This window comes from Sylvia atricapilla, chromosome 1, assembly GCF_009819655.1.
Source record: "Sylvia atricapilla isolate bSylAtr1 chromosome 1, bSylAtr1.pri, whole genome shotgun sequence".
Classification (NCBI taxonomy): domain Eukaryota; kingdom Metazoa; phylum Chordata; class Aves; order Passeriformes; family Sylviidae; genus Sylvia; species Sylvia atricapilla.
In genome coordinates, this window is record NC_089140.1 from 81,905,866 (window position 1) to 81,931,831 (window position 25,966).

Sequence of the window (25,966 nt, forward strand, 5' to 3'; positions counted from 1 at the left end):
ATTGTGATAAGGGGAACCAGGAATTCTTCCAATCTCCTAACATAAAAATGCAGAATGGAATACCCCTAGGCAAAGAAAATAGGCTGGAAATATTAAAGATACCTGGCATTAGACAGAGGATATCTCTGACTCCTTTGACAACTTTCCAGATACCTAGAAACTATCTAGACATTATATATCTATATAGATAGTTAGATATTTTGAATTTGACAAAATGCAGTTGCACTTGAAAGAGGCTGTAAGGAATTGGGACATAACGATGGGAAGAGGTGATGTTAATCCATCATGCTCGTAATGACAGAGGGAGCAGCAAACACAACTGGGAAATACAGGAAAAGCAACACTTTTCACTATACGAGACACAGCTTATGAACACAAAAAAATTTTGTGTCACACTGCCTATGTTTCAGGCTAATAGCTATTTTAGAATTACTGAAAGCTTTGATATGTTTATTTTTCTTACACTATTTTAATTTTTTTAATGAACACCATATACTTTAAAGTTGCACAGAATAAGGCCAGGTGTATGCACCCCAATAAGAATATAGCTATGAAACCAAAACATGAGTATTCACTCTTAATTTTTCATCAGCTGAACTCCTGACAAATCCAGAACAAGGGTTTCCAAACAGCAAATGGTACATAAACATTGCAGGATCCTCAAACTGCTGCTGCTGTTGCCAGATGAAGCATTCAAGCAGGAATGCTTCATAAACCCTGATCCCGAGCTTTTTAAACTCTTTTCTATAAACTACAAATAGACACTCAGATTGGCATCTGAAATATCAACTGCTTTCCTCCTGCACCTTCTGACCCTGTCACTCCTGCAGCAATTCAGCCAGTGTTACATAAGGCAGCACAACAGAAAAATTCTCTCCTAAGCATTAATTCTTTCACATGGGTAAATCAACTAACCAGACATAACTGAAAAACATGTGAGATTAATTATTCTAGTTTACATTACATTGATTTCACAGCAGAATACCTATTAGGACGTTTCCAGATTGATTTCTGATGTGCTATCTTGATAGTAGTTCCTGGACTGGATTTAGATTTGGTTCAGTGATGAAAATGAGAATTCAGAAGTACTCAAATGAACATTTAGAAACAGTAAAGCGGGGGACAGTGGGTGGAGGAAGATCTGAATTTGTGCCTGCTTCATCCCATTTATCCTGCAGTGCTGGTGAAGCTCTTTGAAGTGTCAGTATGGGGGAAGAAACTGCATTACCCAAATACCATTTACATAATCATTTTCTTCATATCTAAAGACGACATTTCTTTCTGTTGTTACTTGTTCCTTGTAATCATACACCTCTGACAATAAACGTAAAATATATGCTAATTTCCTCCATCCTTCCTACTTCAAAAAAAGAGATCACCTCTAGCAGAGCAAGTATTATCTTTATATGGCACTCACAGGGAAACTATATATTAAGTGACAATTCATTATTTTGCTTCCATCTGAATCCCTTCCCTGCCCTTGGGAAGAGAAAAATCTCTAACTAATATTTACAGTTCTGAAGCTTCAGAGAGAGAGAGAGAGAGAGAGATGCTCAGAGGCATCTGACAGGAGCAGTGGGTTCACCTTCTGCTCCAAACCTGTATATGTATTATTCCCTGCATATGGTTACTTCTGTGGTTTTTTCTATCACATGATGGCAGATGAACAAATTGAGTTACAAACACTTCCATACTGAGCAGGGATTTGATATTATCCTTACATTCACCAACACTATAATGGAACTTTTGTGCCTTTTTTAGGTGTCAATGTCATAGCCTGGATTCTTTGACAGAAACCTTCAATACAAACACAGCTATGTAGAATTACCTTCTGGGGGTTGCTACACATGTCAGTGCCCACATTCTGAGCATTTCACTAACTCTCCACTAGCAGAGAGAACTGATCAGTGCTGGTGAGAGAAACAGAAAAAATAGTCCAGAAATGTGTGTTTTTCTCCCACTGTAATATCTTTAGATTGAACAGCTGCTGCTATTTTAAGATTTCATCTGCTAGGAAGTACAAACACCCGGATCCCCATCTCTGCTCTGTGCCATGCCCTGCAGGCCCTGCCCAAAAAGCCCCCAGGTGACCATGCAGAGCAGCTGGCAGCCCTCAGCATCCCATGAGCCAACTCTGAGCAAACCAAACACTGCACAGACACTCAGGGCTGGCGCAGCCTGGACCAAGGGGCAAAGAGGAGAAGAACAGGTCTGTCTGCAGTGATTGCAGCCAAACTCCACCTCCACATATCCTCATTCAAGAAAGGTACCTCATATCTTAGACCAAACAATTTGAATATAGCTGGTCTTCCTTTTTGCATTACACATAGAAGCTCCTTATCACAGAGTTGATTTGGTTGGAAAAGACCTGAGAGACCACAAAGTCAAACCATTAGCCCAATATGGTAAAGTCCACTAAATGTGGACACCACTAAATGTGACACTAAAAGTGTCACATCTACACGTCTTTCAAATGCCTCCAGGGATGGTGACTCCATCACATCCCTCAAAAGCCTGTTCCAGTGCAATCCTTCAACAATCCTACTGCTGAAGAGATTTTACCTAATATCCAAGCTAACTCCCCCTGGTGCAACTGGAGGCCATTTCCCTTTCTTGTCCCATCACTTGTTACATGGAAAAAGAGATTGACCCCCACCTTGTTTCAACCTCCTTTGATCTAAAACCCACTTCATTCCTCCCATCCACTTTGTCTCCCACACCTCCAGATCACAGCTGTCCTCCAGCCAACCACCTGCACAGGTGTGCATCACACAGGCCACTCTTGTCTACCCAGTGTTGTCAAATGCCACGTCCTGCTACTGGCACAACTCTGATGAAGGTGAGCGCTCACGCCTGTGATAACCTGATGCAAGTGGGAATGCTACAATTCCTTTCCTGTCTCTTCTCCTAGACTATTTAGTCACTTCAGACAATATCAGGAGCACACCTGATGCAGCTGCAAAGGTTTGTCCAGCTGGAGGAGCTGCCTGGACCAGCTCCTGACCAGAGGACTGGCAGGCAAGCAGTGGCAGTATCAGGTGTACAACAGCACTGCCAGTTTGTCAGCACTGCCCAAATGCTGCAGCACCACAGGGCCCTCCCTCAGCCTGTTTCACGTCACCTCCGCACAATCTTTGCCACTTCATCCTTTCTCTAGTCTTGCCACCTTGCATACTCTCCCAGGAAATCAACACCTGGCAGGAACACTCTCTCCCACAGCATTACCTTGACCCATTCTGAAGTGGTCCTTGGAGGTCTGATATTGCTACTGAATTGCAATAAAGCAGGATGCTGCCAAAGTGCCACTGAGACAAACAATCAATTCTGCTTCGCAAGGGCTCCCTGAAAAATCTTCAGATGTAAATGCTTCTGATGGCCACTAATCCAAAAATATGATCCACCAAGGAATTTTCAGTACTTCCACTAAAATACAGCTGTTGTTATAAGTACCTGAATTTGTTAAACCTTCACTTTTGACTGTCAATATAAACAAAACAATACTTTTTAGCCATAAATTTCTTCTGTTACACAAACATACAAAAGATGCTGGATAATATAATTCCTTATTTCATGCTACCTGAAAAAGGGCACTATTCCAAAGAAGAAAGAAAATACTTTTTTCAGCTTAATAATCTGCAAGTGGTAAATTGATTGTCACATCAAACCACCTCAAGTGGGAAGCTGAAATACGAAACACAGAATTCAAGACTTCTTGGCTTCTGAGACCAAAGGGGCTTTGTGTTCCCTTACTGTTTTTAAGGGGCAAAAATAAAAATATTAATAGATACAACTTTTTTAAAAGTTTCATTAGAGCATGCAATTTTTCAACATACATTATCACTTGGAAATCCAGTGTAACCAAAGGTGAACAAACATTACTGTTCATACATTTAATAACCAGTCATTTTTTTATTCATGCAAAAGCAATCTGTTGAAGGCTTCATCAGAAAGCTGAATGAAGTTGGTAACAGACGGTATCTGTATCTCATTTGAAATGCAAATGAGTCATTCCTGTCTTTTGGGGAACTAGGATAGAAGAGACTCCTCTTCAGTCTTGTGGTTAAAATAACTTTCCACTCATCCCACACAATATCCCCTTTAATGATCCCTGCTTAGCATTACTTTCATGATGACCTATTAAATAAATGGGTATATAATGCAGCCTCCAAAATTCAACCCAAGTCAAATATCTGAAATAAAAATAAGCACACGGAATGCAAAACCCGGTACTGCATTACATTACATAAAAAATTACATACGATGATTCAAAAAATAAAAAAGTGTGAGATACTATACAACAGGGCTTTGAACTCCTGCCAGTCTTGAATGTTCAGAAGAGGGACATGATAATCCAGGGAAATTCTCCTACTGAATTTCAGGCCCTGACAAACATTGGAACCGTTCCAGCTGGTACCTTAGCTGCCCTCCCTTCCTTTAGAGCAAGCTGAAAAGCCATTACCCCAAGTGTGAAGAGGCTGTGCAACCTCTGTCTACATTCATGCAAATACCTTTCCATAATCATGACAGAACACTTGCCTAACCACAATGGATCAATGACTGCAAAATACTCTCAACTGAGCTCTTCTGTGGTAGTTTGTCAGTATTAAAACTACTAAATTCAAAGTGGACAATGGCATTACATTGTCTGGGAATTTCTAGCTATAGTGGTCTAATTACAACCGTACAACATTGTTTTCTCATTGCAAGAGGTTTAAACTGCAACAAAGACCTCAAGAATAATCTTACAGGAGGCCTCTTTGTAGGTTTTAAGCCCATTTTCTTGACCGGGGACAAGACAAAGCCTTTAGCTAGGAGACTGGATAGACAAATTTGTGGATCAGAGATACTGTTCTAGAAGAGATTCTGCTCTGGATACATTGGTGGAGAGAATCACAGTTCCGTATCAGTCTTGGCCCATTTTGAGGGGTCCTGCACACTGCAGATGCACACTGAAACAGTCAGATGCTTCAGCTGCATCTAAATTTCCCTAAGTATCAATCTACTAACTACAAAGTTATAACCAGGTTCATGTACTGTGTCAACAAGGTCCACTGTCAGTGATTCCCAAACCTCCGTAACCAGACAGAATTTCCCACCACAATATCACCAGGCAACAGGTCAGAAAGAAGCTCTCACAAATCAGTGGTGGTTATGTTTTAATATTGCATAATTTGGGTATGAGAGTTGGGGTGTGTTGGAGGAGTGAGAGATTTGTGCTTTCGAGGAAATGAGGTGGGAGTTCAGGAGCAGAGACATTTCTGGATAACAAAGACCTGGGTTTCTATGGGATGGCTCAGGTTCCTGTGTTATCGTGGTTTCTCATCCCACCAGCTGCCACGTGCAGCCTCTTCCCTAACTCAGGACTTCAGTTGTAAAAAACATATATCCCTAAATATTAAAGTTTTGTAAAATTAATTCAATCTTAAAAATTCTCCAATATCTCCAGTAAATATATATATATATATATATATAAGCAAATATTACTAGTCTGAGAACTGAGAAATGGGATTTTAAAGCAGCAATTTATTTAATTGTAAGAAGAAACCTAACTACAGTAATATTTTAATTGCATAGACACAGCTATGAGTATTTTACTATGCACTTACAGTTCAGGTGGTAGCTCCTTTTGGAGGATTTTAAGGATAAAATTTCTCAGGATGAAGGAAGCGTTAGAGTGCTGCAGTTTTAAACAACAAAAGTTGGGAGTTCATTTTGCTACTCTGTAGTTCAATGATTACATTGTTATAACTGTTATTATTATACTTTGCCGCCTAAGGGGATACTGAAAAAGTCACTAAATCCAATTATGTTAGATTTGCAAACTTTTTTTCTCCCTTTTTTTGTTTTTCTGAAATCTGAGTATTACAAAATGGAGAAAAGTAAACTGGGAGAAAAGCAAAGAACTTCATTTTTATTACTAGTAAGAAGCTGAAGCCATAACATTTTCAGCTACACATTTCATAAGAAGAATATTTTTAGACAAATTCTTTTTGCCCAGAAATCACTTTCCTTTAAAATATATTCCAAAATTGTGACAAGTTTAATGTATTACTTCATATTGCATGACTTCAACAACAGACCATGCCTAAAAAGAATGACATCCTTATGCAAATTCTGCATTAAAACGATTCTCTTCAAAACACACCCCCACTTGGTAGCGTTATTTTCTTCAAACACCTGGGGAGCTATATTAATATTAGTATGTCAAATGTTAAAATTTATTTAAATATATTTAAGATAAATTCTCCTATGCAAAGTTCTTGGTGGCGTGGTCAAGAAGCCATTTCCATAACAGCAAGAAAGCTTACTAGAGTTGTATGATTTAGTAAGATACAGCAGCCTGAAATACACAATCCTGTTGACCTTCAATACCTCAAGATCATTCTAGTTTTTATAGCTTTTGTTGTTTGCCATCCCATTTCTATCCACTGCCACTGAGTATACAAATGGCAAGAGTTGAAAGTCTATTTTCTGCACAAACAAAATGCGCACTGCTCCATGCCTACTCAGCCGGGGATTTTATTTGCCATCTGCTTACTAACCTACCCCGACCTAAGGACTCTATTTCCTTCAGTTTGAACACAACCCTTCTTCACCCTTCCCTTCAGCCATTCTCCATCCATGCTGCTGGCCAGGGCTGTGTGACCAGCTTTCACAGCTCTCAGAGAGAAGGAAAACACCAGAGTATGGTGAAAATATATCTGTTAAAAAACCAATAGGCACCACTTTCACACGAGCCATTCCTCTGCCTGCATGCACAGCTCTCCACACTGCACAAGCAGAGGTGCTCAGCTTTCACCACATTTCTAGGTGGCTCTGTCCCAACATTTTTGCTGCATCTGACGCTCAGCCCATACACACTGAACAGCCCATGGGCACAGGTCTCATCCCACAGAAACAGCAGGAGGTAGAGGCCAGACACAGTGGTGGTGGGATCTGTCCTGACTTCAGTCCTCTCCCACTCTCCCTGAGACTGCAGCCATCCTGAACAAAGCGGTACATCAGGCCCCACCATCTCACTTCTGCTAACACAGGTAAAAAAAAAAAAAACAAGGCCAAACGCCACCCAAGAAAGCCCTCATGTAAGATTTGCAACAAAACAGAAAAAGTACTGAAAACTGAAACCTGGTATTTTACTAAGTAAATCCCATTTTAGTTATAAATACATAAGATACGTGGTTGCTCAGCATGGTAAATAAAAGAGAATACAAACTCTGCAAGAGCATAGGAGGCAAAGTTTTGTTCTGCATTTCTACATTGTGTGAAATCACTACTATGTGATCAAAACCATCGCTAAATAATGCGTTACAAAAACTGTGCAAATTCTACAGATCCAGAAAGATTTTCTTTTTGTAGCTTCAGTGGCCACACCCCCCTGAATTGTTGTAAAACGCCATTCCTGGAATGTTCATATGGCCTGGGAAAAGCAGTACTTACTGAAATTTGATTAAAACTAAACAAGGAGAGAGGAGAAAAGAAATTTAGGGGTTCTAAAGCACAGATTCTCTTGCTAGCCTCTCTGGAGAAATATGTCCTGTTTGCCCACATCATCAATGAGCACAGAACTCTTGGGCCAATCTAGAGGAAATCATAGTATAGAAATAAGTATGACTGACACATTGTAACATGCATTTATCTATACGGCACTTTTCTGCATTTGGCGCTTTGTCATCAACCAAGATTTCTTTCCAGTCTTCATCTGACCATGAAACACGACCTTTCTCAATTTTTTTTGCACACCAGGCAAACATTTTAATGGAATTTAATATACAAATTAATGCCATTCGGACCACATTCTTTCTTTAGTCAATACCTGGGTCATCCAGTAGACCTGGCAGTTTATCTACATCAGACATAACTAAGACGCAAAATTGTAACTGATATTCTTAAATCAGTTTATAACTGGTAATAAAATTCAAGCTAGTGCAAAGAAAATAAAAGGCAACCATATCTACCTAACAAAGACCATAGTCTCCTCTACGTGAAAGCCATTTAAAGCACCAATTTATACCTGTTTGTACAGGTGTACAAATAATACGTGCACATTGTTAAGAACCCGCATTAGATAACATATGCAGCCATAAAGGATAATCAGAGTGTGATTTACATGGGAAAAAAAAAGACTTACTCAAATCTCTGCCTCATTTAATAGCAATAAAACAGTTTTTGTTTTAGTGCTTTTTGGAAAGTAGAAGTTTTCAGACATAAGTGTGCTTAATATTTCATTTAGATGTTCACCTTCTAAACATGGTAGGCTTTTGAATCCATTTACTTCGTGACTGTACATTATTTGGAAAAAACTATTGGATGACTAAGGCTAACAACAGCATAATAAAGGAAAATACAGGCAGAAGTTACTATCACATTTATGTAGGATCAGTTCATCGCAAAATTATTAAAAAAAACCAAAATTACAGAATCTGGAACATAAATCTATAATATTTTGCTTGCTTATATTACCAGAAAAAGAAAAAAACCCAACTTGCCACAATGATTTTTTTCTTTCCTTTTTTCAGGAGGTAGCAGGGAAGCAGAATTGCAAGTGTGGTCAAGGCGAATATAACTGATTTCAAACTGAGCCCTCAGATACCTGAACGTGCAACACTATCACAGTCATAATGATGCTCAAAAATTGTTATCTATGCAAACTTATACATATTGAAAGAGGCAAGAACTATTTCTATGAAGATGACAGCTGGCTGTAAGGCAAAAAATAAAGAGTGGTAACAAATAATAGATTTAGTAAAAGCTTCATTATTAAGTGGGAGAGGAAGCAACTATTGTAGTAAATACGAAAAGGTGCTGCAAACTTGGGAGGAAATGTATGAAGGGAAGAACTGAAAAAGGAATACCAAGGAACTGTGAAGTAACCAAAACAAACAGAAAATAGTTAAGGACATTCATACTACAAATGTGCAAACTGAAAAACTACAGAGGCCATCTCAAATTGAGATACTACAATAAAGAAGAAATCTACAAAGCACTAACGCATAAAGAGACTGTGCAGAGTACAAAATGCAAATTACTGTGCAGTGCCACATGAAGACACGAGACAGGGTGACTGCAGTTACTGAGTCATCACTTCACCTACCATTTTGGTTCTTGGGAAATGATGATTTTCATAAATATAAGTAAAGTGTTACAGAAATCAAAATATTTAAGAAGATAATCAGGTTTACCAGCTTCAGTAAAGATAATGTCCTGAAAAGTAACATACGGATTTTATATACATATATAACTTAGCTAAAATGCTACGTACAAGAAGCAAATAAGAAAAATGCGACCTAGAAGTCGACATAATGAATACATAACCAGGTTCTAAACTGTTCAAAGTAAATCTGCCAGAACAATATAATCCAAGAACTTCAGATATTAAATAAAATTCACACTACTGATAAATGTGTTATTTTACAGCAACATTATTTTAAGTTATAAAATCAATATGAAGCTTTGGAGTAGTAACAGAAAAGCTGCTGTTGCACAACAGCAGATGCTGCACTGCATGAAAACAGAATTTATTCTTTGAAGCCTTGTGAATGCATTTATGTGGAGAGAAAGGATGGGGTTTTTTCCCCCTGAGAGATGGAAAAGGCTTTTCCTGTGACACTAGCCTGAGAGGCTCAACTTTTCTGCAGTACTGAAGCTGGGAGATGCTGTGTCCTCCCTGCTGTGGATCTCCCAAGCAGTTAGTGGCTCCCTTCTGAAAAGCTGCTCCTTTTGAAACCTGTCTTTTGAAAGTCCTCTTGCCCTTCCTGTTCTCAGCCCTTCTCCAAATCAGTCTCATGTTACCTAAAGAGGAGGCAGAATCATAAAAGATTCTCTGGGATCATCTTTCATTCACATTGAAATGTTGTCTGAGAACTGACCATTATATCACTCCATTTTTTTTCTCCTTCCAGTTTTCAGACCACCTATTGCTGAATCAAACAAACATAAACATCAAAGCTATCTCCCAATAAACAAGGAAGTCATACTGCTTCTGCAAAAATAAAATCCCATACTGAAATAAACCAAAAAAGTCACTAAATGAACATGAATAATCTCTTGAAAGCACATCTATTTTCTAGTTCTCAACGAACATAGGATTTATGATGTATAATTATTTACATAACTTTTATTCAATTATATATTTTTCCTAAAAATCCGAGTTTCGCCACACTTGAAATCGTGCAATAACACCATCCTATGACCTACTTACATCTGCATTTTTAAGATATCTTTAAAAATTAATTTACTAAAGATTTTACTAATTATATTTTCTATGAATATATAAAACTTAAACATACATCCCCTACAAGTTGTATTGAGTGAGCCTCACTACATCAAATGTATTTTTTTACTTCTTTATCTCTTACTTTTGTAAAACTCTATAAACATAGCACCTTGCTTCTCAACAAACTAATGTATCCTTTTCTTTCAAAAATTAATTAAGGTAAGCAATGTTTCCTAGTAACTGCATCACTGTAGATTCGCATCCTAACAAGGGAAATGAAAAGGATTTCACAGCCAGCATATGACAAACTGGAGAGATATGGGGAAAAATCCTGTTACCTGCTTCCTAGACTAAAAGAGAAGTCATCCTCTGACAATCCAAATACTCAGATTCATTTATTTAGCACCACAGTTGTGCCTAACACTTAATAAAATCTACAGAAATGGGAACACCCCCAAACAACTAAACTGAGGTCTTCTTATGCAGCTTGTAGGAAGCATTTTCACCATTTATTTTATTATTTCTTTGTTCAGTAGCTCAACTAGCTAAATTTTTACAGCACTAGAAACCTGCAAACTGAATCAGATTTGAAACAAAAGGCAAAAAGATGACCAAAGGTCAGGCTCTATGATCTTTCAGCATTAAATTCACACACACACACACAAAAAAAAAAAAAAAAATACAGTATTATGTGCAATGGCCATGTAAAGGTACAAGCTTTTCCACGGCAGGCAGATATGCAAGGTCTAACAGCTTAAACCAACAAACTAATGCAGTATCATGCCAAAATCTTTCCTTCCGGAAGTCAGGCAAACTGCTACATTTCTGAGTAAAAGACAATTCCAAGACAATTCCAATGAATGATATTTGCATGTCTCCCTTAAATTAAAACTGCTAGCAAGAAGTACTGGATAGCTGCTTCAATGGTTCTCTGTTAGCTCCATCATACAAGTAGTTGTTAACTATATGTGTACTATGAAATTATTAAATATTTATTTCCTGATGTCAAATCAATTACTAAGCACATAAGCAGCAATATGAAGGGCTTAAATTATTCACTTCCATTTATCACTTGGTCTTTCAACTTCAGCAACATCAGAAGAGTATGATGATCTTTAAAATGAGCATTGCTTATTGTCAGTACACTCTGAAACATTAATATTCTTATTCATAAACGTCATTTCCCATCAGAGGGAAAAATTTTGCCACATTCAGTTCATGCATATTTATCTGAGTCTTAAATTTCTATTGTACATCAATATGTACATTTGCCTTGGCAAAGTTCATTCACATGACTCGCACTACAATTATCACACTGCATGTAAACTGTGCAATAATCTTGATGAAAGCTACCATCAGTTCAGCCTTTGTACTTAACTGCCTCCTACAAGATGAAAAATACACTTCAAAAAATGGAGTCAAGGGAAACAAACTAGCAGGGGAAAAAGAATTTCATAAGGTTCTTTTGGTAAGTTCCAGGACACATCCAGTCTCTTCTACTTTATACTACATCAAACCTCTCACATAAATGTTATAATGAATGCCTAAAGAGATTAGAAATAGACCAAAATTATTATCCCCAGATGTTTTAAATTCTGAGACTATTTCTCCAGAACACTGGAAGGACAAAAGATATTTAGATAGCAAAAAGCCATGAACTTTTAAAATTCAGAAAATGCAGATTTTCAGCTTTTAGATGAACTCCAAGCACAGGTCAAAGTAAATTGTCATTTAAAACATCTCTGTATTTTCCAGATGTTTAGTGGTCCATAGAAATAAAGAGCTAAAAGGATGCTCCTGAATCACTGAAGCCCATTCTGTTTGAATGAACACACTGCCTGACTCTCAGCTAAGGACAGCATCCCACTCTAAAACCAACTCATTTTTTTAATCTTTATTATCCTGAGGATATTAACCTCCACAAAACAAGTGCTCAAATGGCTATGGGATAAATTCTAGTTTTCAGTTTAATTCTCATTACTGGCCAGATGATTTTTATTTTTGCGTGGCTGTTAGGTGTATGTGTCACTAATTCTTTGTCTTCCATAGCTTCTCCTCAAATCTGGTGTCTGCAACCATGGGCTATCTGTAGATGGCAGTCACACCACTCTCAGCATTCTTCTCCTCTACAGATCTATACCCAAGTCAAGCTCTTCTCACCTCCTCTCACAAAACTCTCCTTTTTCCTGGTGATCTTTTAAATAAAGGTGACTACAAGTTACTAAGTCATCCAGGCAAGGATTCGTCTTTAGCTGGATACATTGCCATCATAAACGAGTCTTTTCTGGACACATGTCCAAATGACCCAGTGATCAGCTAATGCTTCCTCTCTTCATTCTGCTTGTCCTTGCTTCTTTTTCTACTGACGAACTCAGCCTGTAGCTGTAACTTCTGCTGTTAGTCCCCAAATGCAGGCACCTCATATTTCCGATTATTAAATTTCATCTAGCTACTATTACTGCAGTCCTCAAGGTCAAGCTTTTCTTCCCTGTAACATTGTGATCTTTTGCCGTATTAGGAATCCTTGAACTGGGTCATCAACAAATTTCATTACAGCAGTGACATTCAGTCACCCCTTCACTAGTAAAAAGCACCAATAAAGGGAAACATTCTCCAGAGAGCTCTCTGAGAAATCCAGCCAGAAATCTTCCTCCTGCCTGATGCCTTCTAAATCCACACTACCTACCACCTACTTGTGCAGTTACCTTAATAATGGTCATCTCCTTTAGCAGGGCTTCTAGTCTCCTGTTTGGCATGAAAACAGATCTTTTTTTCTTTCCAAAAGACATTCCCTATTTAAAACAGCAATCAGGTCTTTTTTCACCAGCTGCTCTCATAATGCACTGCCACAACATAGCAAAGGTTAACAACAGCACACTGGTTATGCCAGCTGGTATTTCAGGGGTTTGCACATAATTGTACTATATTAATCTACTGTATTACTGATTTTAATAACTGGCAGGTGTGTCTAATAGTTCATCTATTTCCTGTCTTCTACACAGATATAACCACACCAGACTTGACAAAAACATTTAAATGTCTTGATGTTAAGCCTATAACTTTATATGTCTATAAAAAAAGTATTAAGACAAAAAAATCATCTGTTCTCTTTCCAAGATTATAACTGAAAATATGGCATATAGTGGTGGATTGGGGGGTTCTTGTTTTACTATCACACCTATTCCTAAAGCAGACTATCATCTGACTGGCAGTATCTTTCCCTTTTATATAACCCTCCTGGTTTTCTTCATGTCCTTTTTCAGATGAATATTCACCTACAAGGTACTGAACCATGCTCCTACAAGATTTGGTTCCGTGTTCAGGAAGGACACTCAGAGTCTGATTAATCTTGAACTTTTCAAAAAGATAAGTCTCTCCCACACTCCAGACCCTGGACAAGTGGCATAAGCATCAATTCATCCTCACTTTCCTGTGCTGCAGGGACTTCACTGACACCTGCCTTGCTTTCCTCAAATATCTAACAACATACGTAATTTTTTTTATACTGCTTAACCACAAAATATGTTATTGATAGTTTAGGGCAGGGCTGACTTTAGATAAGGCAAGGTGTGGAAATCAGACCCAACATAATTCACACAATGGCAAGTCTGCCCTTTCTGCGGACCCACTGTTTCACCAAACTGCCTAAGACAGGAGCTGATTACCACAACCACAGAAACTTTGTGCAGGCCCTCACCCCACAACAGTTACCCCTACATGCTAAGACAGTATTAAAAAGAAGAGAATTATAAATACTAGGGCAAAAATTTTGCCCAAGATTCTTAAGCCAGGACTATTGCAAGGCCCAAACTGAACCACTCTGTATCAGCAGATTAAAACAAAACAAAGTACTTTAAATTCAGCTCAAAAAGTAGAATTTAGGCTAAAATAATCAAATATATATTCTAAGCACATCACTCTAGATATTTTTTTAAAATCATAAGTGTCAAATTCCGCTTGAAGTCATTTCTGTGCTGCAACTGAATATAGAGAAGGAGGAACACATCTGGTGCCTGCACTGTGCAAACGTATTTATGATTAAATAGAACTGAATACCAAAATCCTGCAATGATAGAATTCATTAGACTAGTATAATGCTGCATAATTACTCTTTTTTTATATCATCCACTGCATGCTTTAAGAGCTCTTTTTACCCATTGATATCAAAGTGCTCTGTCATATTTACATACACCCCATATAAAAGGCTGAGGAAGTATTAGACATGTCAGAGGGTGACACAGAAAGGCAACTGTTGTACAATAACTACACTGTCAGTGAAACAAGAGAAAACCGATTTAAATTCATTCCCCAGCATGAAACTCTACAGACAGGTACTGGATTTACATTTTGAAAGGAAAGGTGCTTCATACTATAGTAAGGAAGAGTTCTAACACAACAAAATCAATCCATCACTCCTTTCCACCAGCTCTCCTTACTCAGCTTGCCTGCCTTGCATTACTGGCCCCTTACCAACACACCATACATAGATTTCCTCATGGGCCCTGCTAAGTAAGCATCGCCCTTGGCTCTTTCTTCACTGAAAACATTTTCAACCATTACTATTCACACCTCAGACTTGGAAGAAAGTTACCAGCAGGCAGTGGCTCTCTCTGAGCCTCAGCATGACTGCTTTTGCTCTTCTTCCTTCCTACCAACCCAGGTGTCTCAGGGCTCCTAGCAGGCAGCCCAGTCTTCCCCCTGGCTCATGTAAACTGCAGCACATGAAGGTCCTAAAAAGGATCCAAGTTCCCCAAGCCACCAAGGAAAACAAGGGGCTCAATGCCACAAAAACTTGGGCTGACACCAATAAAGGACAGTTGCCATACTTCTTTAAGAAAAAATTGTCAGGTACCAAAGACTTTCCCCATCACTGTTTTTTTTTCATGTTAAGCCAGCCACTGTCTCCCTGTTCTTCATTGTTGACACAGAGGAGTAAGGGAGTTTGGACTAACTGAAGAGCTAAGTTAGCTGCTAAGGCTGATGGTGTAAATATGCTGGCTGCTCTCCTAGATGGGTTAGGGATGATGCCCAGGCAGCCCAGTGACAGTCACTGCCTTTGGATAAGGCTCAGCAGGCAATTATGGAGCCAGCATGGCGCTGGCAGATTGGCACAAGGGACAAAGTAACTGTCCCCAGCCACACTGTCCTCCCCCTTCAAACAGCAGCCACACACCCACCTGGTCAGAGCTTTTCTCCAAAGCTGTACCTGCAACCAAAGAGTCAAGGAAATGGAGACTGATAAAAGCAGTCTGCAGGGACAGCAAAAAGATAGCTGAAACCAATTACTATTTGCACTTATTTCACATCAGGTTTCTAAAAAAAAAACAATGGCCCTGACCAACCACTTCATTTCCAGCCCTCTCCTAATTGTGGGTTATTTGAGCTATATGCCTGCAGGATAAGAACTGCTCTGCATTAAATATATATTGGGTTCCTAACCAAAATAACCTCTCAGATGGTATTTTTATTGTAAACAAAAGACAGAGAAGTTCACACCTCAGGTTCCTTAAGACAACAGAGAAAAACTACACTGAGCATTTGCAAACAGATAATAGGCACAAGAAAATCATTAAGCCAAAATTCAGAAGATGCAGGGTTGTCACTCAAAGGGCTGTCCTCAAATGCCACAATAACATGCTCTTTCTACTAACTGTGGTATGAAGAAAATCTATCTTTCAATAGTTACTAGTATAATTCAGAAATCCAAATTCTTAACAAGCTTAAGATTCAGGGAACATGAAAGTTAGGACATTTTTAAACTCTCCCAGACCAGAACAAAAGTTAGGCTTTAATTTGAAGTAAATTAAAAGTAAATGAAAGTAAATATATAAAAACATGAAGTAAATTAAAATAAAGCACTGGTTTAGTAAGTAACTGTGCATGAACTCTTTTATTTTCATCATTTTCTAATCAGTTAATGTTGACAGAGATATATTTGAAACCTAACTAATTTAAAATTTACATCATGCTTCCTTTCTTTCATAAAAAGCATAAAGAAATCACAAAACCACCTTAATATGCCAAATAAAATGGTTTAAAAATTCACAAAACGTGAAATTTCAACAAAGAACTTGTCAATGATCACCGAGGAAGATTTTTTCCAATTTGGTTTCACATATAAGAGATATCACCAATTGTTAACCTACATATTCTTGACGTAGAGAAAACAAAACACCAGCATCACAGGAATACAAGGCAGTATTTTACTGCTCACAGCTCTTTTTCAAATGTTTGAAAACATCAAACCTTCAATTATTCTTTTCTGTAAGGTGTCAAATTCCCAGAAATATTCCGGTATTTCCAGTTTACTCCTAACTGACACTAGGCAAAAGTACTCCTACAAAAGCAGTCCACAAAACAGCACTGCTACTCAAAGGAGAAAAAAAAAAAAAAAAAAAAAAAAAAAAAAAAAAAAAAAGCAGGTTTGGGAGGTTTGGGGAAGTGAAGGGTCCTACTACAAGGAGCCACACGACCTTGGACACTCAGCAGTGGCCAGGAGCTACTCTGGCACAGCCCCTCTCCCACTAGATGCCAATGACCTCTGCAGCCAGGTCCAGGCGCTCTGGAAAAGCCCTGCCTGCTCTCAGCTGGAGCCCGCAAAGCACTTGGCAAGGCAACTGCTGGAGCTGGTGCTGCTGGCAGAGCAAGAGAGGCAGCTCCATCCCAAATATCCTTTTCTCCAAGCAGCTCCTGCACACAAAGCAAAGAAGAGACTGAATATCAAGGAGTTGTGCCTTGGCAGGAAGACAATGCCATTTCCCAGAGCTCTACAGTCCTTTCTCCATCACAGGGCCAGACACATCCCCTGCACGCTGTGGGAACATTTTTCCTAAGAGGAAAGCATGGCAGGACAAATCATCACAGGCTAAACACAACTCTGAGACTGAGACATCAGTATCTCTCTTAGATCTCGTTCAGTCCATGTGCTTTTGAAAATCATCATCCCAGCTTTCAAATACCAAAACTAAATTTAGTATCATTTACAATGAGTAAATAATATGGCTAACTAAATATTTGCATCTATGCTTGAAAGCTAGCATGACATGACACAAATGCCAGGGAAAACATGAAAGAAGCAAGACCTTGTGAATTACGTAGATGTGACAGCACAAAGACACAAGCACTCCCAGGGTGAAATCCATATCTAGAGAAAGGTATTTCATGTTCTGATTGTTTTGTATTACATGCAAGTGTGACCTGGTTTGGTAATTTAAATTATTGAAAAGATATAAAACCTAAAAAAGCATTAAACCATGTAGGAGGTTTCCTAGATAATTAATCCCAGAACCTTCCAAGAAAATGAAAATATAAAGTCAGTCACAAAGATAAGAGCTCCTAAAGTATTACCAACACTCACCAGATATTTAAATAATTTACATTAAAGAGTTTAAAGGAACTACTTAAAGTTCAGTATTTGCCCAAGTCTTTGCAAGATCTGAATAAAAAGTCAGAGTTTATTATCAAGTCTGTCTCAAGGATCTAGAAGGCAGTAATACAGAAGAAAGTAATACAACTTAAAGTAATGCAACTTTAATAAAGAAGGCAGTCTGGAGAAAGTAATACAACTTACAAATACAAAAATACAACTTAAATAAACCCACAGAATCAGCATGAAATCTTCAGAAGACATATTTGTATGTTTAAAAGACTTTTTCCACACTTTGAAGAGTTATAAAAATATTATGAGCCATATTCCCATGTAGAGCGGTTTGAAGAAAAGAAAATAATGTGACAGAACTCAGAAGAATCGATCAGACACAGCACTGGATATTGCACATCATTTATTGATGTTTCAAAAGTGCTGCTATTAGGCTGCAATTATATTTTGCTTTTTCTTCATTACAAAATTTAAAAAATGTGAAGGGTACTTCACTTCTTTACTCATCCATTTTCTAGACAAGTAAGGAACCTCCCAGTCGTTTTTCTCATGAGAACACCTTGTTGACCACAGAAAGCCTACACTGAGAGCTCAAACATTTTAAACTGGAAAAGATAGCCTAAGCAGTGTTGAACAAAACTAGCATTTCTGTCATGTTAACTGGTCACTAGAATCAAATATTCACCCTACAAAAAAGCTGGTGATTGGAATCGAGTGTTCATGATTAAAGGAGCTTAAAAATATAAACGCAAAATCCTTCTAATATTTCCTAATGTACTTTAAGTATGCACATCTCTGGTATTTATAAAACAGATGGAGGGAATCTCAGCATGCAACCACTTAGTCACAAAATCATTTTGTGAGATGTCCCACTAAAATGAATGTTCATGTTTTTGTATAGAATGGTTCCTGGAAATGTACCCAATGGAAGCATAATTAGTAATAATGACAGTCTTACCTGGTCCCAGGGACAGATGATTCCTCCAAAACACATAAAGAGATATCCCATGGCAACAAGACATACCCAGACCACCAGAGAAAATATACGAAGCAGCTTCTTAAATACGGGTTCTACGCAGACAAGGATAAATATAGCAAAAAAAATTGCTAGGGCTGTTGGAACAGTTATTAAAAATGCCACGTGGTCTTCAACTTCCTGGAAACAGAGGAAAACGAAAAGTAAGTTAAAAACAAATGTACTTAAAGGTCAGACATCAATAACATACTCTAAACTTATTTTACATGGAGATAGCAGAAAGACACGACTGGGTATCTAACGTGAGTTAAATCAAAATAAGATTTCTTTCATGGTAAGAAGCTGTTATGTAGAGCCTTGTAACTACTACTGTAACTATAAACCACAACAGCACAACACTTCTTTTACCACTCTGAGTTGCAGCAGACTGTGAGAAGTGTGTGTAGGTAGCATGGGGGGCCAAGTTGGAAAGCTGGTTCCAAGCTCAGCCTGCAGTGGACTCAAACAGCCCGTGACCAACCATCCAACAACTCCAACTGCACACAGAACAGAGAGAGGCACAATGCAGAAGAATGAAAGCTTGCAAGAGCATGAATCTGCAGGAGAAAGAAACTTCCCCTGAAGCCTGGCACGCCCGTGCAGAATGTCTTCTCTGCTCTGCAGACTGAAAAGACCCATCACATCAGGAGAGGTGCTGGAGCTGAGCCAGGCAGCGCCATCTGCTCTGTAACAGCCAACGCAACCACGAGAACGTGATGGCTGACAGCAGCAGGGGCTCTCTTGTGAGAGGTGCAGAGGTGTGCCTCTGACACACTCCTGAGAGCTGTGCTGCCTACTGGGGGCTCACAGCAGGGATGTCACCAAGAGACTCCCAAGCTCACAGAACCCACCACTGCAGTCTAACAGGAGCACCAGTGACACAGCCAGGAATAGTCTGAGCAATACCAAGATAGATTGCAGAGGGTGATGGCAAGGCACTCTGGAATGCAAGCAGTTTTTTCACTAACCCTCACAAAATTGAAGTTCCCAGAGGAACAGAACCTCAGTCCATTCCACTCCTACAAGTTTGATGCCAATACCAGAAAGAGATGCTCTCAGTCTGAAAGGAGACTGCAAATTGTCAGGAATTCCAGCCACTCTAGGCAGTATGTTGGCTTCGGGGGCATGGGCAGTAAACAAGAGATGTGCACCTAGGATCCTGTCACACAGATGTGGTGGGATGGCTCCTACGACAGGAGTGTTGGAATGGAAGGATACTGGCTCTTCAGGAAGGAGAGAAGGGGGGGACATTAAGGAGGGTGTGTTTCCCTCTGTGTCAATGACCAGTAAGAATGCATGGAGCATCCCCTGGCGAGTGATGGATGAGGAGCTGAGGGCTTGTAGGGTGGCCTAAAGGGAGAGCAGAGATAGTCAACGTTACAGTGGGGGTCTGCCACAGGTCATCCAACCAGGAAGACTAAGGAGATGAGGCCCTCTACAGACAGACAGGAACAGCCTCATGTTCAAAGGTCCTGGTCCTCCTTAGGAACTTCAGCCACCCCAGTGCCTGTTGAAGGGGCAGGACAGCAGAACATGAGCAATCCAAGTGGTTCCTGGAAAGCACTGATGATAATTCCCTTCTCCAAGTGATACAGGATGGGTTGGGTGGGGCTTTGAGCAGCCTTTCTTAGTGGAAGGTGTGCCTGTCCATGGCAGGAGGGTTGGCACTAGGTGATCTCTAAGGTCCCTTCTAACCCAAAGCACTCTGTGATTTAATATTATTTGAAGCAAATTGAGAAAACTGTAACTCACCCTGAACAATGAAGCTGTCAAAATTCCTCACAAATCAACTACGTCCATAGCTCTATAAAAGCCTTTTTGACAGTGATAGTTGAAACGTACTACATGTTTTGATTCTGCTTAAAGTATTCATCTAGAATACAGACTCTAGATTAGATATATACATTTTCTCCTAGCAACTTTGATATGTACAAACAACACCCAGAGCAAGGACTACAATATAATATGAAGTAAGGTTCCGAATTTTCAATATTTAAATTTATATACAGAACTTACTTGGAAGATACTACACTAACATCTTTAAACCATCTAATGATGGGTGCATTAAAAAAATAAATATTTGATTTTCTATTGCTGTACAGGCTCAAAAGTATGCCTGGTTGAAATACAACAGCACTATATCAAAGTACAGTCACAGGATCTTTAGTCATTCCCCAGCTGTTATGAATTCTAACAGCCTCATTTGCAGCAACAAGGATTCCCAAAAGCGGGCCCCAAATGCTACTGCTGCAACAGTAACCACAGACTTCATGCAGAAAAGCCTCAGATTCATGTTTCATAGTGAAATCTTCAAGAGAACCTGAAAGTACTTATTTGATAATTTGTAAGACATCTAAACACAAAGAAACATTTATTTTTCTCTTATTTGTAGTTGTGTCCTTAGTGTCCTGTTAAATCTTGTTTATGGATGGGTTTTCAACTTAAATACATAACATTTTACTTACAATTATCTTAATATTATTTTTTTCCTTTCTTATATATAGAAGATTTGCTTCAATTAAATCAAAACTAAAAATTTACAAATAAATTTGCAAATTTTCAAACATCTACAAAAGCCATCAGCAGGGAGTTTTTTTGTTTTATTTGGCTTTTTTTTTTTTCCCTGATCTAGGCAAGTTTTACAGCTCGATATCTAGACATATTTGCTGTAAAAACCTGGCCCCCTTTGCTGTTCCCATTTCTTCATTTTCCTTGCAGCCCTGCCTGCTGTGACATCCAGCTGCTCCCAGCTCCAGCCCAGGAGCAGCCACCACCCTGGCAGGCTCAAACCAAGAGAAACAACACAATATACCTTGCCCTGCCTGGCAAAAATCAGCTCATCTTTCAACTCTTCTTATTTTTAATTCTCTTTTAAATTTACGAATTTAAGCAACTGTTATTGCAACACTGACAATTCACAGTAAAAGCAAAAGAGTCAGGAAATTTTAAGTGGTGATGCTAACCCTGAAGTGCAAAGACTAAGCTTCCAAATATCAAATACACACACAAAGGCTTTCAAGCACTTGGGTAGTCACACTGAAAACAAAATTACGGCCTTAAATTTAGGCAAAGAGGTAAATGTCTGCATAGAGTAAGATACATGCCATCTTGCATAGTAAGAGAAAAATATAAAACCTACCTACTAGTAGGAGGAACCACTGATTTATATTACCTGAATGTTGTGATTTTTATCAATCCCATCTCTGAACTTTTTTTAATTGAATTGATTTAGTAAGTGGCACAACCGATGTCAGCTCAGTTAACACCAAAAGCATTTAACCTCAGCCTTTGACTTCTGCATTTCCAAGCGGGATTGCCAAACTCTTGTTGCAAGAGACAGGAGGTGTCACAGGTAACAGGATAACATCAACTTCCTTGCACCACCTGTCCTGCAGCCCAAGTCAAAGCACCAAAGGAAACCAAAAACTCCTGGAGTAAGCCAAGACTGTGGAAATCACATAGTTAAATGATGGAAAATTGGCCTTGCAGTAATAAGGATCATGCCACAAACGTACTAGAAAGAAAATCCAGATGCACTGCAACTGCATGCTTCGCATCAGTAAAAAAGTAATAAAACTACTGTACTTTCTGGGAGCATTTGGCTTCATAACAGATCAACAATATTTAGATGTCTGTTTAGAGCACATGTATGCTCATGCAGCTACATATATTTATATGTATTCTATAATTAGATCAATCCATCAAAATGTTCCAAATTAACAGCTACTCAATCTCCTTTTTTTATGTGTACCCTGATCTCAACACTTAGCTGAACTATTTTGATCACTAAATCTAAAATTTTATTTTTGCTTTCTCTCCTTCTGCAGTTGCCTACTACACACTTTCACATTTTGATTTAAATGTACACAAAGGAAAAAAAATAGACCACACAGTATCAGCTCCTGAGAACAGGTGACCTCCCTGAGCTGATACAGGGCAATATCCTTCTGCTGTCACAAGCTGCTTGCATCCCACCATACCCTGTACAAATTCTGAAGTAAAATTGAAATTTAAAGATAGAATAGTGTTCACATTAGGCAATTCATAATATATATGAGAAAATAAAATTTTATAATTTGTATCCTTTACAAATTATAATATTGTATCCTTTACAGAAAGCCTTAATGTGTACAGGAGGATTTTCACAATCCTACCCTTAAAATACATGCTAATGTCAGCTGAAGAAAAGCAGGCACAGTAAGGCAGAGGTTTACTTTGGAAACTACTTTGAACAATACTTCCCTATCACTTCAGAGGAACTAAATCTTTATAGAACTGTAACTTTAGGAGCAGGACATTTAGAACTTGCAGCTTCCTGATCGATATTTGCAATTATCAGCGTGTTTAGCAAGGTGGGTGTTGCAAAATCCTGAAGGTTAGCTGTTCTGTTACCTAAACCATTCCCAAAGAGGTGGGGAGAAGAAGGAAAAAAATAAAAAAAAACTAACTAACAAAAAACAAACAAACAAACAACCCACCCAAACTCACACACTTTGTTTTGGGGTTTTTTTTTTCCATTAGTCTCAGAAATTAAAATACACCAGAGGTAATGAATTAAAATATCAGCATGACACTTTTGAACAAATGGCTAAGCCTGTAATGGATGGATTTTACCTGACAGCTGTGTCTCCCTGAGTGTTTTCTATCTTGCTGTCTTTTAATTACTGAAGAAATTAAAAAGTCTGCTGTTAGAAATATTTCCAACCCCCACAAATTCTTCCAAAGTGTGATAATCTTGTTATCACCAGTAAAATCTGAAGAGTCACTTTCAATCATCTTTCCAAAACCCACAACCTTCTCTCAATCTGCATCCTGCTCCTTCCTAGATAAGGTCATGCCCTCAGTTTAATTTTACACAGCAAAGCTGCTGCAGAGCACTTCACTGTCATATAAAAAAGCAGTCGGATAAATAATCCATAAAAATGAACAAATAAGCAGTTAAAATGCCAGTTCTAGCATAAAATCTTTTAACATGGTCCCTCATTCTTTTGACAATTCTTTATTCTTTTTGTTTAATGGAATTCAACAGTAGTCTATATACAGAGGACTCCTGCTGGGATCTGAAATATCACATGCTTTGAATTAACTCAAATCATTTACAACATTAAACTCCTACTAAAATCCCTTTTTGCTGAGATCAATGAAAGATGTTCTAAATGCAAATATAAAACCAAGTGATTAAAGTTCATCAGACATTGATTTATTTTTTTATTTCAAACATCTATTCAATTTTCAGTATCTTCAATTTCATGCAGCTATTTTCAAAAATGTTGAGTGCTAGAAGAAATGTCACAGGGCTCAAGGATTACTAGTTTGCTGACCTCTCAATCAAACATCTTCCTTTAACAAACAACTCAACAGACTGAATGAATCTGTTGAGTTGTCTCTGCAGCAAAAACTGCCCATTTTTCCTGTAAAATCTTTTTCAAGGACTTGAGACAACGATTTTCAGAAGACATAATCACTCCTCTCTTTGTGAGACAGCAGAAGCATTTAAATTCTCTAACATCTCAATAAATATTTCTCTACAAGATCTGCAAAAGTCCTCTGGCTACTTGTAACCCCTCTCCTTTATATTTTGGTGAATTTGCTTACAGCTGACTGCACTCTGTGCCATCTGCTAGACAGCTGGAAAAATCTCCATTTTATTAAGAGGTGCCATGCCCTGCTCCCGGCCAAGTAGCTGTACAGTTTCATCCAGGATTTCATCATTTGGGACAACAACTGCAAAGTTCTTGCCAGCAGTCTCAGGTTCCTTTTCCATCAGTTCCATTAGTATTAGTTCATCTCCACTTCCGAAATTGTGCAGTGCCTTTAACGCCGGATGCTCCTTCCAATACCACATGATGTTTTTGGGATCCACAACCCAGAAAGACTGCTCTGCCTTTTGTGCCCACCATTTACCTTTCATAAAATAAAACTTTGCTTGTTATTCTTCCTTATCTGCATGGTTAGAAGCTTTCTTATGTGCCTTTATTTATTTTTTTTTAATCTTCCATTGAGTTTTGTGCAGGGTATAAAAGGGGACATTAGCATAAAATTAACTAACCTGTATCTTTTAATCAAACTGCCCTGAAGTTTGTGTCAATGAAGCTTTTCATTTTCACTAAGGTCCTATGTAACTGCATGCCTGATTTTTTTTCTCTTTGATTCAGCTTTCCCTGTCTAGCTTAGCAGATCAATGATAACAGCATCAGGCCCAAATGCAGTTGTTTCATGATGCCTGTCGTCTTGAGAAATTCAGTTCTGTCTATTAATGAGTTTGATGCACAGTCTGCACTTGCTGTTAGTGCACAGGGATCTGACTCCACACCAAATGCATGTCAGTCCAGCCATTTGCACATCACATGGATCATGTGGCATTACAGCTGCCCAGCTGCTGTGTGATGTTGTATGTAACCATGGGTAGCAGTTCTGCATCCATGGCCACACTCTACAACATTGTGCATTCATTAGTACATAGGAACATAACTGGAGCAGCAAGATTTCATCCAAACCCTTCCGATGACATCCTGGCCACCTGAAGCCTTTCCCCAGGCTTGAAAGCCATGGACCGTGTGTGCTGTAAATGTGTTCCCCATATGAGAAGTGCAGTTTTGCAACAGTGCAGCACCTCTGCTGCGATCCAAACAAGAACTGTTCTTCGGCATTACAGGTAATGTCCTTGTGAGCACAGAGGACCAATAGTGACAATACAGTGACCAACCCTGCAGGTCTTGTCAACACCCATCTGACCACACATATGTCTGACTTACAAAGCCAAGCACTTTTGGCAAGTGTTTTTTTTTGTTTTGTTTTTTTTAGTAAGTCCAGTTACATATAGATATTATTTATCTTCTCAATTAGTCAGTAGAAAACAATTTTATCCAGGTTTTCCCAAGTTTGCCTGATAGCTGTAAGTGAACCTCGCCTCCTTCAGTGTTGCAGCAATGATTATCAGGAACACAAAGTCTTGACACACCAGGGATCAAAGACTCCTCTGCTTAATTAAAAAAAAAAAAAAAAATCAGACCTCACAGAGCATTTGAAAAGGCTCTTTGGAGGTGCCAGGGCTGCTGTGCAAAATAACAGTAGCATAAGAAGCTGGAAGAAAACTTCTGGAGGCAAAATATTTATTGCTAGTGAAGAAAGTGGAGAACTACTGTAGCATTCCCAGAAATGCTCCCAAAAATACCAACTGGTTGGCAAACAAAAGTTCAATAAGCAGCTAAGAAAATGTGTTCAAAAGGGAAATTAAAGAAACTGGGATATTTGGGGAATAGGGATTTTGTCTCTAGAAGGCAACTGAGCTTACAAAAGATAAGAATGAGTTTGCTAGCAACATCCAACATCGTAAGAAAACATTCAAATTGAATGTTAC

The 25,966-nt window shown here is 38.6% G+C and overlaps 1 protein-coding gene across 1 annotated transcript in view; it reads right to left on the bottom strand.

Annotated features, from left to right (window-relative positions):
- ADCY2 (adenylate cyclase 2) overlaps positions 1 to 25,966 on the bottom strand; it is a 204,169-nt gene that overhangs the window by 165,187 nt on the left and 13,016 nt on the right. The window contains 1 exon segment of the mRNA XM_066326668.1: positions 18,550 to 18,747. Coding sequence (XP_066182765.1) covers positions 18,550 to 18,747 — 198 coding nt within the window.